We start from the raw sequence: 16,801 nt of genomic DNA, 5'->3' as shown, positions 1-16,801 counted from the left end.
AACACTGGAAGGCCAAAAGCTGACTGGCCAGCCTGGGGAGTCCTACCAGGCCAACATCCAGCCTGCCCGGGGCTCACTGCCAGGCAACAAAATGGCTGACTGACCTGCTGGGCCTGTGAGGCCAAAAGCCGGCCACGTAGTCCGGGGGGGACCTTGCTCGGCCTGAAGCTGGTAATGCGGTTAGATGGGCACTGCCAGGCTAAAAGCCAGCTGTCTGCTCTGGGGGGCACTGCCAGCTCAAATGCCTGCAGGCCAGGGAAGCCCTTCCAGGACAAAGGCCGATGATCTCACTATAGTGTCATACTTGATCCCAACAAAAAGACATTTTCTTCCCAAAACACTGCTTTTCATCCCCAAAAGAAGAAATTTTCTACAAAAAATCACTCTTCTTAGCACAATATGATTCTTTCTCCCCAGTATAAGATTTTTGTCTCAAAAATGCAATGATTTCAGCATTCAATATCTATTTATGTGAAGATTTAGACAGTTTTCACCCGAATATCACTATTTATCCCAGAATGCAGAAAGGTGCATTCTTTCTTTCCAGGATCCCAATAACCAGCTGTGCTGTTTATGACCCTTCATGGCTTCTCCTGGTGGTTCGACGTGTCCGGCCTCACCTAGAAAGGAAAACTCAAAGCACAAACAGTTCCTAACAGGTGCCACAGGAGGATTTTCTCTCTGCCACTGGATGGACCAACCAGATGCTGCCTGGAGGGTTTCACTTCACTGGAAGGACAGGAATGGGAGCCTGAGCAGATCCAAGCTGAACTTCAATACTCAATGTGTTCAATGCTCACAACGAATGGGTTGGTTCCAATGGGCCCTATGCCCCCACTAAAGAGCTTTGACAGCTCACAGCACTTGCCCAGAGCACTGCGGGTTGTTTCTCCTCTGCACTGTGGGGTGTCAGGGGTGGGAGCCTGCAGTTTTCTAAGCTTATTTTGGCTGAAAACAAGTCCCGTGTCAAAGAAAGCCAAGCCTGCCCCTTGATCCTCATTGAGCTCTGAGGCCGACCTGCCCTGGGTGCCCAATGAGCACCAGTGAGAGCTGCAGCAATCGAGATGCTCATCATTAGAGATGGCAGCGGTCAAGAGGTTCAGGCCCATGCAGGAAGATGCTGAGAAGGGCAGCGGGCTCAGCATCTCATCCTGAGGCCAGCCTGCCTGAGGAGGCCACCTCCATCCCCACTGGTGGGGGCCATGGCACACAAGGGGTGAGCATCAGCCTGAAAAGAGCAGAGCTGGGCTCCTGCAGGCAGGGCAGGCAGCAGGCGGTCTCAGAATGGGCAGCAGCCATCACCGCCTGCATTCCATTGCGTCGAATAGGCTGCTGTGTGACATGGAACCCAGGAGCCGCATCAGAGCGGCTGCAGGGCGGTGGGTGCCACATCCTGGAGGAGCTTCTGGCGAACGACTGGAAGCATTTGGAAGGGATGAGTTCCCACGTGGCTGTTGCCAACAAGGAGCAACCCGCGTGTGTGATGCGCATCAAGATGAGCTGGTGGGAGGACGGCCCCGCAACAGGCTGCGGCTCCCAGGAGTCCAGATGGCACCAGCAAAGGTGTGGGGATCCACAGCCAGCACACGGCACCGTTGCCAATGGGCACCAGCCGGCCCCATTCCACAAGCGGTGCGGGTCCTGCAAGCAGCTGTGTGAGTGGTACAGCAATGTGGGCCCAGTTTGCCAGCGGAACATTAACAGCATGCAAGTGGAGCTGCTGCAGGAGCTGGAGCAGGTGAGCACCTAATGGACGGGCACACAAGGGCCGAGCTGCTGGCTGAAGGGCACCCTGCCCATGGCATGGCAGCAGAGGGCCGGGGGACAACGCTGCTCCTTTCCCCTCCCACAGGCTCATGAGCAGCTCATGGAGAACCGCACGGCCACGGCCAGGGAGTCTTTGTTGAAGGTGAGGAGATGCTGCTGTGTGGTGTGGGATGGGAGAAGTGCCCTCGTGTGGGTCTGCAGCTCCAGCCCTGCAGGTCCTGCTTGCCCCGATGGAGGAGGCAGGAGGGGACGGAGCCCCATGGGAGCACCGGTGCCCTGACGGTCGATGCTCTTCTGCTTTCCCACAGAATGCCCAGCAAATACGGGCTGAAAGAACGGCTGCCCGTAAAGAGGAGCTGGAGCAGGTAGGGGGCAGTGAGGGCTCGTCCTCACAGCTTGGCATCCTCACGCCTCTGGCTGTGCAGGAGGACCTCGGTCCCAATCCCTCGGGTCCATGGGACCCAACGCAGCCACCCCTGGTGGTACACGCTTTGTCTTGCAGGAGAAGCAGCTCATTGCCCAGCTGGAAGAGCAGCTGAAGGCTGAGACAGAGGAGATCGAGCCTGCCCGAGGAGCCGCCTGTCCTCACATCCACATCGCTGCCACCCAGCAACGAAGGAACGGGGTCTCCCACTGAGGAGATGGCAGCAGCAGGGGCTAACGGATCGTTGGTCAGCTGCTCATCCCGCCCGTGCCGGCCTCTCATTGGTCAGCGGGTGCCCCGCCGACGCGTGTCGCCGTCTCATTGGTCAGCGCCAGCGCCGCCGGCTCCGATTGGCTGAGGCTCCGCGCGCGGGAGCGGCCGCCATCTTGTGTCTCGGGGCCTCCCGGCTCTCCCTTCGTTCGGCTGAAGCCGCTGCCGCAGCCCGGGCCGCCCCGCACGGCAGCGCCGCTGCAGCCGCTGCGCGCCGGAGCTGTCCGGGCAGCACCGAGACGGAACCGCGGCACGACGGGAGCGGTGCTGAGGACGGCGGCGCCGGAGGTGTGCGGGAGAACGGGGCCGGGCCGGGGCCGGGGAGAGGAAGCTGAGGTGGGCTGTGGGTGTAGGGGGCAGTGGGGGAGGAGTGGGGGGGATGGGGGAGTTGAGGGGGCTGTGGGGTAATGTGTGGCCGTGGGGGGGCTGTAGGTCCTATGGGGCTGTAGGGAGGGCCTAGGGTAATGTGGGGCTGTGGGGGGCAGTGGGATGGATGTAGGGGTGAACAGTGGGGGAGATGGGGTTGTAGTGGGCTGTGTGGGGATCCCGAGGGATAGGAGGAAATGGGTGGCTGTGAGGGAATGTGGGGGGCAAAGGGTTGGAGGGTGGACACGGAGTGGGGTCAAGGGACCCATCTGGCAGCCTCGTTTCGGGGGGGGGCGCCCCCAGCACCCCCTGCCTCAAAGAGGCGCCCAGAGCCCCCTGCCCCCCCCGTGGCCTCTAAGATCTGGGGGGCGAAATGGGGGCAGCGCAGCAGCAAAGAGGTGGCGGCTGCAACCAACTGGACGGGGCGGTCCCTCTGCCCCCCAAGTGTTTAGATAAGGCCACCAGAGCCCGGCAGAAAACACCGGGAGGACCCCCCCAAGCTGCCAACCCCACCACAAAAGCCCGGAGCCAACAGCTGCCCCGCTGCCCTTCATCCCCTCCCCTGGCCGCCAGCTCCAAGTGGGGCAGGAGAAGCTCGGGGGGGTTGGAGAACGTGGGGAAGAGGCTGGTGGCCAAATGGGGGGTTAAGTGGGACGAGGGGGGGGTCCCGAGGCAGAGGAGGAAGAAGAGGCGCAGGGAGGGGGGCAGAGCTGGGTGCTGGGCTAAGGAAGCCAAGCAGTGTCGGAAGGAGGCAGGGATGGGACAAAGACCCCCCCGGGACCCCCAGAGGGCGGCGTGGAGCAACGCCGGCTCCGCAGTGGACAGCAGTTGGGCTTCTCAGAGCCCCCCAGCACCCACAGCAGCTGGGCCTGGGCTGCAGGGGTCAGGAGGAAGGAGTGGGCAAGGAGGTGGTGTGGAAAGGGAGGGATGGGATCCAGCGAGGGGCTGCTATGGGGGTCCCCCCTGGGATCCTGAAGTGCTCCATCATTGGGAGCCCTGGAGGTGGTGCCATGGGGGGGATCCTTGTGATCTGGATCCCACAGTGCTGTGCCAAGGGGACCCTTGGGATCCAGCAGTGCGATATGGAGCGGATCCCCAGCATCCAGTGATGTGACAACACTGGGACCCCCGGGGTCTCTAAGGGCTGCATGGAAGGGAGGTGCATTAGAAGGGGAAGGGGTGCACTGGGATCCAGAGGAGCTCAGCCCCACGGTGACACGAGGCTGCCCAGGGCTGTTGGGACCCAGTGGATCATAGTGTGAGGCTGGGCCGGGATCTGGCAGCAGGTTGTGGAAGGAGCCACCTGCAGACATAGGAGATGCTCCAGGATCTGGTCCAGCAGCATGGCAAGATTCAACAGGATCTGATGAGAAAGAAAAGAGATGGGGGGTGAGATCCTCCATCCATACAAAGATCCCCTGGATTTCCCACCCCCCACCCACCAGCCCTCCATAGATCCATGGGACCTGATGGGGCGAAATCAAGGTAGACTACATCTACCGCTGTCCCCCCGTCCACCCAGCCCTGGCTGGGCCACACCCATCTCCTGTCTTTGTGCTCACTGCTGTCTCTCCATTCCCTGTTTGTTGCCAGGAAATTCTGCAGCTGACACTGCATGCAATTGAGAGTCGTGGAAAACAGCTAAAAGGATCCCAGGAGACCGTGTCCCCACGCTGGGCTGTGATAACCACCATCTGATCTCTCCCTTAGGCAACGTGTCACTCAAGAGAGGGGAAGGGGGACTCCCGTCCTGCTTCTAGCGGTCCTTTCTTTTGAGTGTTCCCCACCCAAAGCCATCCCAGCACAGCCAAGGAGCGGGACTGTCCCACACGGCATGTCCCCACTGGGTTGGGAGGAGGGAAATGGGCTGCAGGGCTCCGAGCACTCTGGCAAACTAATGGTCTCTCCTGACTGATGTCTCCCACAGCTGGAGCCTTCCTCTGGATATTGGGAGCCTGGGGAAATGTCCTGCAGGTCAGTGCCACAGTGTGCGGCAGAAGACAAAGCTCTGCCCTCCTGTCCCCACGGAGGCTGAAGGAGTTTGGCCACGGGCCCATCGCTGCTGAGACTCCGTGGGCTCCTGAGCAAGGCTGGGGGCTGCCTTGGCAGCAGGACGGGCTTTGGTGTGGCAGCATCTTCCCAGTGCCCAGCACGGAGCTCAGGCTGAAGGCAACAGCACATGGGAAGAAGGGGCCTTTGGCCCGTCCGTGACACTGTGGAGTCTGGAGGGGATGGGAGAGCAAACGGAGAAGCAGCAGATGCTCTGCAGCACGTGGAGGGCTGAAGGGCCCAACTTTGGGCAGCAGTCCTCTGCAAAGTGCTGGGAAGCAGCAGGAAATTCTGCCAGCGGCTCCCTGGGAAGCTCCTTTGGAAGCTCTGGCCGTGCTCCTGGTGCTTCCTCCCATCAAATGCTTTTTTCTTCCAGGTGGTGTCAGCAGGACCTGTGCATGAGCTCCTGTCTCAGGGGTAAGAACACTTCCTTGCCATGCACCTGGCTCTGTAGCTTGGCCTCGGCTGGTTGTGTGCTCCATGCACGCCTTCACTTTGTGCCCAGGACTCCAGCCTTTCCCATCAATATGGTGAAGGCAGCCCTTGGCAAAGCAAAGGAACAAAAGGGGCTGGGGGATAAGGAAGGGCACAACCCCCCGGAATCCTTCACCTCGTGGCTCTGAAACTCTGACCTGCGTTGCTGAACAAGACTTGCTTTGCTTTGCCTTCAGGAACTCAATGGTTGGGCCAGAATTACACCTGATAAGTTATGAGCTGTCAATCAGGAAGCATCTCATTGCACAATCAGTGTATGATGTCCTGGAGGAGAATGGGATCGACGAACTGACGAGACAGGTAATGGTACTGCTCCCTTCCAGCCCTTTACAGGGACAGCTCTGTGCTCTGGCCGCCTGCCCCACACCTGGCTCTCAGGCTCAGCCTCCCCTGTGTCTTGGAGCTACTTTGCTCCCCACACTGAGAGCTGCTGCTGGTGCTGGCTGCACGGTAAAGCTGGGATCAGGGTGCTCTGTACAGAGCCATGAATTCCCCCTGGCTGGGCCCCAGCCAGAAGCCTGCTGGGCTTGGCTTGGAGGCTGGATGCGGCCCCTGCCAAGAGACTTGTGCTTTAGACTTCTTAGCTGGAAGGGCCATTCTCCAGATCAGCTGCAACTGGAGCTCTGCAGAGCCTGGCTGGCTCAGGGCACGATCTGACTGCCTGTCCAGGCTGTTCTACAGCAGACATGGGGCTGGCAACACTCGGATCAGGCAGAGCCCAAAGTCCATCTTTGCTGTGTCTCTGGAGTGCAGTTCTTGGGTAGGACTCCCTGCTCACACCCATCTCCTGTCTTTGTGCTCACTGCTGTCTCTCCATTCCCTGTTTGTTGCCAGAAAATTTTTCTGTTGACACGGATTGAAATTGACAGCATCGTGCAAAACAGCTACTTGATGCCCAACTGGGCTCTGAAATCCCTGGGTATGTAGACAGCTTCACTACCCTCAGCTTTGCGCCTGGCACTCCCCAAAACCTGCCCAGCTCTGCTTCCTGTCACACTTATCTCATAGAGCTTTAGGATGGCTGAGGTCTGAAGGGACCTTAAGACCATCCCAGTCCAACTCCCTGCCACTGACAGGACTGCCACCCTTTGCATCAAGGTGCTCAGGGCCCCATCCAACCTGGTCTCCAACGCCTCCGGGAATGGGGCATCCATGGCTCCTCTGGGCAGCACATTGCAGGGCCTCACCGCCCACTGGGGGTCAAGAATTTCCTCCTCACATCCCGTCTAAAGCCCCCATCTCTGAGAATTTAAAAACCCTTCAACTCTGCTCCCAGGGCTGACCGGCTCGTTTCCCCAGGTGCTCAATCAGCGCATCAGGTCGGGACTCAGCAGTTCCCATACACAGCGGGAGGGATTCTGCACCCCAGAGCCCCGCCAAGAGCTTTGGGGAATGAGCATTCACTCCTTCAGCTTGTCTCTGGGCTGTCCCAGTGCACGTCTGTCCATCTTTATTTAGGTGCCACTGTTGATGCGGAGAGGACAACCAAGAGTTACGGTGGGAAAGGCCGGCTTTCTCCCTTCTTTTCCTCTGCGAAGTCCCCTGAGACCCTCTTGCAGGTATGGCAGGAGAAGTGCTGACTGTGGGCTTCCCCCCCTTGCTTTCACCCCCCTCCCCTCGCAGACACCCCACAGAGCCCCATAAGGGCTCCCCCTCCATCCCCCAGCCCTTCCTTCCCAGGATCCGTCCCCCTCCATCCTTTCCCCCTCCCCATCCTTTCCCCCTCCCCAACCTTCCTTCCATCCTTCTCCCCCCCATCCTTCCCCTCCCTTTCTTCCACCATCCTTCCCCCCATCCTCCCCATTCCTCCCTCCATCCTACCCCCCGTCCTTCCCCCAGTCTTTCCTACCCCCAACCCTTCCCTCCCATTCTCCCTCCCCCCATCCTCACCCCATTCTGGCTGCACATCCATTTCCTTTGGCCCAGCTGCTCTGCTCAGCCCACACTCTTCCCCACATCACTGACACCAGCGTTGGGAGGGTGCTGGGCTGACAGATGCTGGGGAGGGCTGCCCCGCCAGCTCTGGGCAAGCAGAGAAAGGCGGTTGACTCCAGAGCTGTTGTCCAAACCTTTGCATATTCCCCTCCTGTCCCTTGAGTAGCGTTCCATTACGGGGAGCACGGCAGCCCACACAGAAGACAAATTCTGTGCTCCTTGCCCAGCATCCAGCTCTGGCGACTCTTTGCCTCACCGCTGATGGATGCATCTCTCTCATTTCAGCCTGATATTTCTGTTGGAAACTGCTGGGCTTTCCAAGGTTCGCAGGGCCACGTTGTCATCCAGCTGCCTCAGAACATCTGGCCCACAGCTTTCACCCTGTGGCATGTCTCCAAGGCGGTGTCTCCCTCTGGGGATGTCAACAGTGCCCCCAGAGACTTTGCCATCTTGGTAAGTCTCTGCCTGCTGCTGCTTCTGGAGGCCCCCGAGGAAAAAGCTTTGCCATAGAGCCCCATAAGAGCCCATTGAACCCCTATAGAGCCCCAGAGACAACCAACAGAACACCATAACCACAACATCAGACCCCATAGACCCCCAAAGAGCCCTATAGAGCCCCCACAGACACCCCATAGAGCCCCATAATGCTCCATAAGACCCCCTAGAGCTGCACAAGAAGCTCATAGAGAACCAAAGAGCCTCATGGTGCCCCACAGACACCCAACAGGGCCCCATAAGGGCCCTACAGACACCCAACAGAGCCCCATAACTGCCACATAGAGCCCTGTAAGACCCCATAGAGCCACACAAGAGCTCATAGAGCACCATAGAGCCACACGGTAGACACCCAACAGAGCCCCATACGACCCCATACTGTTGGGAGCTCCCAAATTTCAGTGGTGGGCTGCTGCAGAGCACGGCATCCTGCCTGAGGACACCGAATCCCTCGGCTGGTTCCATGTCTCCAAAGGCCTCTGCTGCTCTTTGTGGCCGAGCAGCTGGGAGCAATTGCTCCATGTGCCCTGACTCAGGTTCGCCCTCCGCTGTGCTCCAATCCTACCAGAGCACAGGGAGGGTTGGAAGGGCTCCCACCTTTGGCCTCAGTGTGTTCTTTATGGCACGGCCTGCCTAAGTGTGACCGCCATCATCTCTTGTCTTTGAGGGAGTGGATGAGGACGAAAGGGAAACTCTCCTGGGACTGTATGTTTATGACGTGGGTGGAGATATTGCGCAGACCTTCCACGTTCAGGTATGGCAAGTGCAAGGGGGGAGGCTGGGCTGCCTGCACGGCATGGGAAGAAAGAGCTTTCCTGCCCACCCTCTGCTCTCCAACATGGCCGACTCCCGTGGGGTCCCTTTTGCAAGCCTTTGGAAGCACTTGTTGTGCCGGGGCTCTTCCCATGCCCATAACAAAGCCTCTCCTCTGCTACTGCTTCACTTGTATACTGAGACCTTGAAATAACTACAAACTACTTCACTTATATAATGAGACCTTGAAAGAAAAGATTCTTCTCTTGTTCTAAAGGCACAAACAACATTTGATTCCCACACTGATAAGATCAGTGATAACAAGAGAGGGGTCTGCATGCTAAACAACTATTGAATATGGATCAGAATTCCAGGAAATCATTGACTGTGTATTAGGTTTACCCATATCTATGGGGTGAACAGTGGGAGCTATGGGGCACTATGAGATCTATGGGATGCTTTGGGATCTATGGGGAGAACAGTGGGAGCTATGGGGCACTATGGGGCACTGGTCCCCCTCTGGCCCATAACGAAGCCTCTCCTCTTTGCATTGGCAGGAGAAGCCCCTTCAGTCCTACAAAAGGATTAAAATGGATGTACGCAGCAACTGGGGGAACGCGGAATACACCTGCGTGTACCGATTCGAAATCCACGGCAACCCCTAAAAACACCTAGAAACCCCTAAAAATCCCTAATAAACCCTAAAAACCCCTAAAAAAACCTAAAAACCATAAAAAACCCTAATAAACCCTAAAAACCCCTAAACTCTGATGTCTACCAGAGGGTTTTAATTAGGGATTGATCATTCAATGAAGAGATGTCGATGACTTTCTGCCCGCCTCGAGGCTGGTTGGGGGGAGGGAGGAGCTGCGGGGATGAGTTGGGTGGGTGTTTGGGGGGGGGACTGGGGTGGGGACCAGGGCTAAGCCACAGGACAAGCAGGCCAACTTGGCCAAGTTCCCCAGGGCACAGCACATGCTGGATGAGGCAGAGGAACGTGCTGACACGGCTGAGTCCCAGGTAACAAGCTGCAGGCACGGAGCCGTGACATCAGCATCAAGGTGGGTTCCTACCCCACATCCCTGCCCTCCATCTTCTCACCTCCGTCCATCTCCTTTCCCAATAGAAAGGACTCAGTGAGGAACGAAAGCTGCAGATGCTCTGCCTTCCAGCCCCAACCTCTGATCTCACAACCCCTTTGGATCTCTCAACTCTCCTGCTTTCAGCCAATAAGAATTGTTGAGCGGCAGCAGCTGCATTTGTGGGACAGGGCTTAGTGTGGGTGGTGCTGTGGGGTTGGTGTGGGAGCCACGGGAGATGGAGGGTGGCCAAGAGTGTGAGTTGGCCACTCAGGCCATCCCACAGTGCCGTGAACCTTGATCCATGGTGACTGAACATCATCGTAACTGGCTGTGGGGCACAGTTGGTTGCTACAGGACAGTATGTTCCCCTATGCACTTCTATGGGTCCCTGCAGGTACATGTGTGAGTGTGTCAGTATAGCTTCTCGGAGTCGGGTTGCTTGGGAATGCAGCCCAAAGCGGGTGGTAAACTCCATCTAAGGCTAAATACCGGCATGAGACCGATAGCCAACAAGTACCGTAGGGGAAATTTGAAAAGAACTTTGAAGAGAGAGTTCAAGAGGGCGTGAAACCGTTAAGAGGGCGACCTCAGGTCCCATATGGGTCTGTATTTGTTCCCCTTGGCTCCCCGTGGGTCTCTATTGCTCCCTGTCGTTCTTATGTGGCTCTATGACTCTCTATGATGTTCTTTTGGTTCTCTATGGTTCCTGTGGGTTACTGCCCCTGACAGACGGTGGGAGGGGCCGGGTGATAAGAAGGGCAGAAACAGCCCCATTTCTGTCCCTGGCTGTGTTGTGTAGAGCCCCATGGGGAACTGTGCAGCACTGCAGTCCCGCGAGGAGTGCAGAGCAGGCAAGTGGAGAGGTGCTTGTGTTCCTGGGAGGAGAGCAAGCCGTTCTCTGTGTCTGTGCGAGGAGTGAAGGAGCCAAAATGCCAGCCCAGCTGGGCAGGTGGGTGCAGCAGGCCCAGAATGTGGGGAGGGGAAGCCAGAATCACTGTGTGCTGCCGGGCTTTCTCCAGTCAGGCAGCCAAACTCCCTTTCCGTGGGCACAGCCCTGTTCCTGCTCTCGGGAGGGCCAGAACGGGGCCAGGCCGCTGCCCACCTTAGCACAGCAGAGCCCCTCACTCTCATGCGTCCCATGGGTGCTGTGGCACTGGCCAGCTCTTGCTAAAGGGCCCCCTGGGACTCACAACTCTGCTGGGCAGAGGAACCCGGTGGCAGCTGTCTGCTAAAAGGATCCCAGGAGACCGTGTCCCCACGCTGGGCTGTGATAACCACCATCTGATCTCTCCCTTAGGCAACGTGTCGCTCAAGAGAGGGGAAGAGGGACTCCCGTCCTGCTTCTAGCGGTCCTTTCTGGTGAGTGTTCCCCACCCAAAGCCATCCCAGCACAGCCAAGGAGCGGGACTGTCCCACACAGCATGTCCCCACTGGGTTGGGAGGAGGGAAATGGGCTGCAGGGCTCCGAGCACTCTGGCAAACTAATGGTCTCTCCTGACTGATATCTCCCACAGCTGGAGCCTTCCTCTGGATATTGGGAGCCTGGGGAAATGTCCTGCAGGTCAGTGCCACAGCGTGCGGCAGAAGACAAAGCTCTGCCCTTCAGCCTCCATGGGGACAGGGGGAGTTTGGCCATGGGCCCATCGCTGCTGAGACTCTGTGGGCTCCTGAGCCAGGCTGGGGGCTGCCTTGGCAGCAGGACGGGCTTTGGTGTGGCAGCATCTTCCCAGTGCCCAGCACGGAGCTCAGGCTGAAGGCAACAGCACATGGGAAGAAGGGGCCTTTGGCTCGTCCGTGACACTGTGGCGTCTGGAGGGATGGGAAAGCAAGCGGAGAAGCAGCAGATGCTCTGCAGCACGTGGAGGGCTGAAGGGCCCAACTTTGGGCAGCGGTCCTCTGCAAAGTGCTGGGAAGCAGCAGGAAATTCTGCCAGCGGCTCCCTGGGAAGCTCCTTTGGAAGCTCTGGCCGTGCTCCTGGTGCTTCCTCCCATCAAATGCTTTTCTCTTCCAGGTGGTGTCAGCAGGACCTGTGCATGAGCTCCTGTCTCTGGGGTAAGAACACTTCCTTGCCATGCACCTGGCTCTGTAGCTTGGCCTCGGCTGGCTGTGTGCTCCATGCACGCCTTCACCTTGTGCCCAGGGCTCCAGCCTTTCCCATCTATATGGTGAAGGCAGCCCTTGGCAAAGCAAAGGAACAAAAGGGGCCGGGGGATAAGGAAGGGCACAACCCCCCGGAATCCTTCACCTCGTGGCACTGAAACTCTGACCTGCGGGGTGGACATTGCTGAACAAGACTTGCTTTGCTTTGCCTTCAGGAACTCACTGGTCTGGCCAGAACCAAACCTGAAAAGTACTCAGCTGTCAGTCAGGAAGGAGCTCATTGTAGAATCATTGTTTGATGTCCTGGAGGAGAATGGGATCTACGGTCTGAAGAGAGAGGTAATGATAATGCTCCCTCCTGTTTCCTTCCAGCCCTTTACAGGGACACCTCTGTGCTCTGGCCGCCTGCCCCACACCTGGCTCTCAGGCTCAGCCTCCCCTGTGTCTTGGAGCTACTTTGCTCCCCACACTGAGAGCTGATGCTGGTGCTGGCTGCACGGTAAAGCTGGGATCAGGGTGCTCTGTGCAGAGCCATGAATTCCCCCTGGCTGGGCCCCAGCCAGAAGCCTACTGGGCTTGGCTTGGAGGCTGGATGCGGCCCCTGCCAAGAGACTTGTGCTTCAGACTTCTTAGCTGGAAGGGCCATTCTCCAGACCAGCTGCAACTGGAGCTCTGCAGAGCCTGGCTGGCTCAGGGCACGATCTGACTGCCTGTCAAGGCTGTTCTACAGCAGACACAGGGCTGGCAATACTGGGATCAGGCAGAGCCCAAAGTCCATCTTTGCTGTGTCTCTGGAGTGCAGTTCTTGGGTAGGACTCCCTGCTCACACCCATCTCCTGTCTTTGTGCTCACTGTGCTCAACTTGGCCATTGCACAACTGCAAGCTCCTTGCCCAGCATCCAGCTCTGGCGACTCTTTGCCTCACCGCTGATGGACGCATCTCTCTCATTTCAGCCTGATATTTCTGTTGGAAACTGCTGGGCATTCCAAAGTTCGCAGGGCCATGTTGTCATCCAGCTGCCGGAGAACATCTGGCCCACAGCCTGTGGCCCTGTGGCACGTCTCCAAGGCGGTGTCTCCCTCTGGGGGTGTCAGCAGTGCCCCCGAGACTTTGCCATCTTGGTAAGTCTCTGCCTGCTGCTGCTTCTGGAGGCCCCCGAGGAAAAAGCTTTGCCATAGAGCCCCATAAGAGCCCATTGAAATCCTATAGAGCCCCAGAGACAACCAACAGAACACCATAACCAAAACATAAGACCCCATAGACCACCACAGACACCCCAAAAAGCCCTATAGAGCCCCCACAGACACCCCAGAGAGCCCCATAATGCTCCGTAAGACCCCATAGAGCTGCACAAGAAGCTCATAGAGATCCAAAGAGCCTCATGGCGCACCATAGACACCCAACAGGGCCCCATAAGGGCCCTACAGACACCCAACAGAGCCCCATAACTGCCACATAGAGCCCTGTAAGACCCCATAGAGCCACACAAGAGCTCATAGAGCACCATAGAGCCACATGGTAGACACCCAACAGAGCCCCATACAACCCCATACAGTTGGGAGCTCCCAAATTTCAGTGGTGGGCTGCTGCAGAGCACGGCATCCTGCCTGAGGGCACCAAATCCCTCGGCTGGTTCCATGTCTCCAAAGGCCTCTGCTGCTCTTTGTGGCCGAGCAGCTGGGAGCAATTGCTCCACGTGCCCTGACTCAGGTTCACCCTCCGTTGTGCTCCAATCCTACCAGAGCACAGGGAGGGTTGGAAGGGCTCCCACCTTTGGCCTCAGTGTGTTCTTTATGGCACGGCCTGCCTAAGTGTGACCGCCATCATCTCTTGTCTTTGAGGGAGTGGATGAGGACGAAAGGGAAACTCCTGGGACTGTATGTTTATGACGTGGACAGAGATATTGCGCAGACCTTCCACGTTCAGGTATGGCAAGTGCAAGGGGGGAGGCTGGGCTGCCTGCAAGTCATGGGAAGAAAGAGCTTTCCTGCCCACCCTCTGCTCTCCAACATGGCCGACTCCCGTGGGGTCCCTTTTGCAAGCCTTTGGAAGCACTTGTTGTGCCGGGGCTCTTCCCATGCCCATAACAAAGCCTCTCCTCTGCTACTGCTTCACTTGTATACTGAGACCTTGAAATAACTACAAACTACTTCACTTATATAATGAGACCTTGAAAGAAAAGATTCTTCTCTTGTTCTAAAGGCACAAACAACATTTGATTCCCACACTGATAAGATCAGTGATAACAAGAGAGGGGTCTGCATGCTAAACAACTATTGAATATGGATCAGAATTCCAGGAAATCATTGACTGTGTATTAGGTTTTTTTGGGCAGCATTGGGTTACTGCCCCTGACAGACGATGGGAGGGGCCGGGTGATAAGAAGGGCAGAAACAGCCCCATTTCTGTCCCTGGCCATGTTGTGTAGAGCCCCATGGGGAACATTGGAGGCCATAGCTTGTAGGCAAAGCAGAAGCTTATGGTGCATAGCTTACGGGGCTAAGCTGTGGGGGTTATGGTACAGAGCATCAAGGGCAGTGGTGGTTCTATCGGACACAGCCAAAAAAAGGAGGCTGAGAGGCCTTAACAGCCCTGTAGAGCCTAAAGTCCTTGAAGCTTAAGGGTAGGCCTGGAGCCAAGGTACTAAAGGGCTGGACTGGAAGCACTGAGGTTTTGAGGGCCTGATGCACAGAGGGAGGCCAAAAAAGAGACCACGAGTCCATGAACATTTATGGCACAAAGGAAGGCTTAGAGCTGTAATGGAGAACACACCTGGAGGCACAGATGCCTGCAAGCTGTCAGGGAAATGGGCTGCAGGGCTCCGAGCACTCTGGCAAACTAATGGTCTCTCCTGACTGATGTCTCCCACAGCTGGAGCCTTCCTCTGGATATTGGGAGCCTGGGGAAATGTCCTGCAGGTCAGTGCCACAGCGTGCGGCAGAAGACAAAGCTCTGCCCTTCAGCCTCCGTGGGGACAGGAGGAGTTTGGCCACGGGCCCATTGCTGCTGAGACTCTGTGGGCTCCTGAGCCAGGCTGGGGGCTGCCTTGGCAGCAGGACGGGCTTTGGTGTGGCAGCATCTTCCCAGTGCCCAGCACGGAGCTCAGGCTGAAGGCAACAGCACATGGGAAGAAGGGGCCTTTGGCCCGTCCGTGACACTGTGGAGTCTGGAGGGGATGGGAGAGCAAACGGAGAAGCAGCAGATGCTCTGCAGCACGTGGAGGGCTGAAGGGCCCAACTTTGGGCAGCAGTCCTCTGCAAAGTGCTGGGAAGCAGCAGGAAATTCTGCCAGCGGCTCCCTGGGAAGCTCCTTTGGAAGCTCTGGCCGTGCTCCTGGTGCTTCCTCCCATCAAATGCTTTTTTCTTCCAGGTGGTGTCAGCAGGACCTGTGCATGAGCTCCCGTCTCTGGGGTAAGAACACTTCCTTGCCATGCACCTGGCTCTGTAGCTTGGCCTCGGCTGGCTGTGTGCTCTATGCACGCCTTCACCTTGTGCCCAGGGCTCCAGCCTTTCCCATCTATATGGTGAAGGCAGCCCTTGGCAAAGCAAAGGAACAAAAGGGGCCGGGGGATAAAGAAGGGCACAACCCCCCGGAATCCTTCACCTCGTGGCACTGGAACTCCAACCTGCGGGGTGGACATTGCTGAACAAGACCTGCTTTGCTTTGCCTTCAGGAACTCACTGGTCTGGCCAGAACCAAACCTGAAAAGTACTCAGCTGTCAGTCAAGAAGGAGCTCATTGTAGAATCATTGTTTGATGTCCTGGAGGAGAATGGGATCCACGGTCTGAAGAGAGAGGTAATGATAATGCTCCCTCCTGTTTCCTTCCAGCCCTTTACAGGGACACCTCTGTGCTCTGGCCGCCTGCCCCACACCTGGCTCTCAGGCTCAGCCTCCCCTGTGTCTTGGAGCTACTTTGCTCCCCACACTGAGAGCTGCTGCTGGTGCTGGCTGCACGGTAAAGCTGGGATCAGGGTGCTCTGTGCAGAGCCATGAGTTCCCCCTGGCTGGTCCTGATGAGCCCATGGAGGTGGATCCACCTCCTGATGAACCCATGGAGGTGGATCCGCCCGCAGCATAGCTGGCCTGGCACCACACCACCGTGCCAGGCCCTGCAGCAGTAACATCTCAGCTCCACCATTGCTGGTCCAGGCGCTGGGCTCCTTACCATCCGTGTGGCCCCCGCCCCCGGCATTAGTGCTCTGTGCAGAGCCATGAGTTCCCCCTGGCTGGGCCACACCCATCTCCTGTCTTTGTGCTCACTGCTGTCTCTCCATTCCCTGTTTGTTGCCAGGAAATTCTGCAGCTGACACAGCATGCAATTGAGAAAGTCGTGGAAAACAGCTACTGGATGCCCAACTGGGCTCTGAAATCCCTGGGTATGTAGACAGCTTCACTACCCTCAGCTTTGCGCCTGGCACTCAGCTCAGTAACCCCTCCCAGCTCGGGGCTGCGTGCTGGGATAGGGGACAGGGCTGTCCCCACGGAAGGGGCCTCTCCTGTGCTCCTGCCCCCAGGCACAGCAGTGGGGCCGCCATTTGGGGTGGTTTACACGGGTTATGGGATGGAGTCGGGGGAGGGGGCGCTCACAGGGAATGTGAGCAGTGCCCCTCCCCTTATAACTCCCATCCCCAACTTTTCCTCACAGAGCGCAGCAGACACAGCGAAGGGGCTGCAGCAACATCAACTGCCGCAGCAGGGAGAGCGCGGGAAGCAAGCCAAGGAAATGGCAGCAGAAACATCTCATGGCGAGAGCAGCCTTTCCGAGGAGTCCTCCCACAACACATCTGGATCGCTGCCACCCAGAAGGGAAAAAGCGGGGTCTCCCACTGACAAGATGGCGGCAGCAGCATCTCGTGTGGAGCCCAGCGTGCCCGAGGAGCCGCCTGTCCTCACATCCACATCGGTGCCACCCAGCGACGAAGGAACGGGGTCTCCCACTGAGGAGATGGCAGCAGCAGGGGCTAACGGATCGTTGGTCAGCTGCTCATCCCGCCCGTGCCGGCCTGTCATTGGTCAGCGGGTTCGCCGCCGACGCGTGTCGCCGTCTCATTGGTCAGCGGCA

General features: G+C 57.7%; 4 protein-coding genes and 1 long non-coding RNA gene across 5 annotated transcripts; all 5 read left to right on the top strand.

Moving 5' to 3' along the window:
• The first annotated feature begins 1,291 nt into the window (after nucleotides 1-1,291).
• LOC146751787 (uncharacterized) lies at nucleotides 1,292-2,475 on the top strand. Its single transcript, XM_085533495.1, has 3 exons — nucleotides 1,292-1,909; nucleotides 2,076-2,132; nucleotides 2,270-2,475. The coding sequence occupies exons 1-3, from the start codon at nucleotides 1,799-1,801 to the stop codon at nucleotides 2,402-2,404; spliced, it is 303 nt and encodes a 100-aa protein (XP_085389621.1). The 5' UTR covers nucleotides 1,292-1,798; the 3' UTR covers nucleotides 2,405-2,475.
• On the top strand, nucleotides 2,409-16,641 carry LOC146751783 (uncharacterized). The gene is made up of 4 exons (XM_085533575.1): nucleotides 2,409-2,434; nucleotides 2,521-2,749; nucleotides 16,031-16,115; nucleotides 16,385-16,641. Exons 1-4 carry the CDS (start codon nucleotides 2,409-2,411, stop codon nucleotides 16,567-16,569), a joined length of 525 nt encoding a protein of 174 aa, XP_085389701.1. The 3' UTR covers nucleotides 16,570-16,641.
• On the top strand, nucleotides 3,201-9,319 carry LOC146751786 (uncharacterized). The gene is made up of 10 exons (XM_085533461.1): nucleotides 3,201-3,475; nucleotides 4,538-4,674; nucleotides 4,755-4,950; nucleotides 5,114-5,293; nucleotides 5,548-5,671; nucleotides 6,206-6,290; nucleotides 6,830-6,930; nucleotides 7,592-7,759; nucleotides 8,469-8,555; nucleotides 9,112-9,319. Exons 1-10 carry the CDS (start codon nucleotides 3,201-3,203, stop codon nucleotides 9,217-9,219), a joined length of 1,461 nt encoding a protein of 486 aa, XP_085389587.1. The 3' UTR covers nucleotides 9,220-9,319.
• Nucleotides 10,369-11,683, top strand: LOC146751785 (uncharacterized). Its single transcript, XM_085533493.1, has 3 exons — nucleotides 10,369-10,585; nucleotides 10,934-10,995; nucleotides 11,151-11,683. The coding sequence occupies exons 1-3, from the start codon at nucleotides 10,566-10,568 to the stop codon at nucleotides 11,432-11,434; spliced, it is 366 nt and encodes a 121-aa protein (XP_085389619.1). The 5' UTR covers nucleotides 10,369-10,565; the 3' UTR covers nucleotides 11,435-11,683.
• LOC146751784 (uncharacterized) lies at nucleotides 11,715-14,044 on the top strand. The gene is made up of 3 exons (XR_014941112.1): nucleotides 11,715-12,075; nucleotides 12,691-12,858; nucleotides 13,579-14,044. It is a non-coding gene; the product is annotated as an uncharacterized LOC146751784 (long non-coding RNA).
• Nucleotides 16,642-16,801: the final 160 nt, after the last annotated feature.

The sequence above is a fragment of the Coturnix japonica genome, unplaced genomic scaffold (genome assembly GCF_054131305.1).
Source record: "Coturnix japonica strain WE unplaced genomic scaffold, WE-NBRP24 Scf061, whole genome shotgun sequence".
Lineage (NCBI taxonomy): Eukaryota > Metazoa > Chordata > Aves > Galliformes > Phasianidae > Coturnix > Coturnix japonica.
The sequence above is the reverse complement of the archived record's forward strand: the minus strand, read 5'-3'. Positions and strand labels throughout refer to the sequence as shown.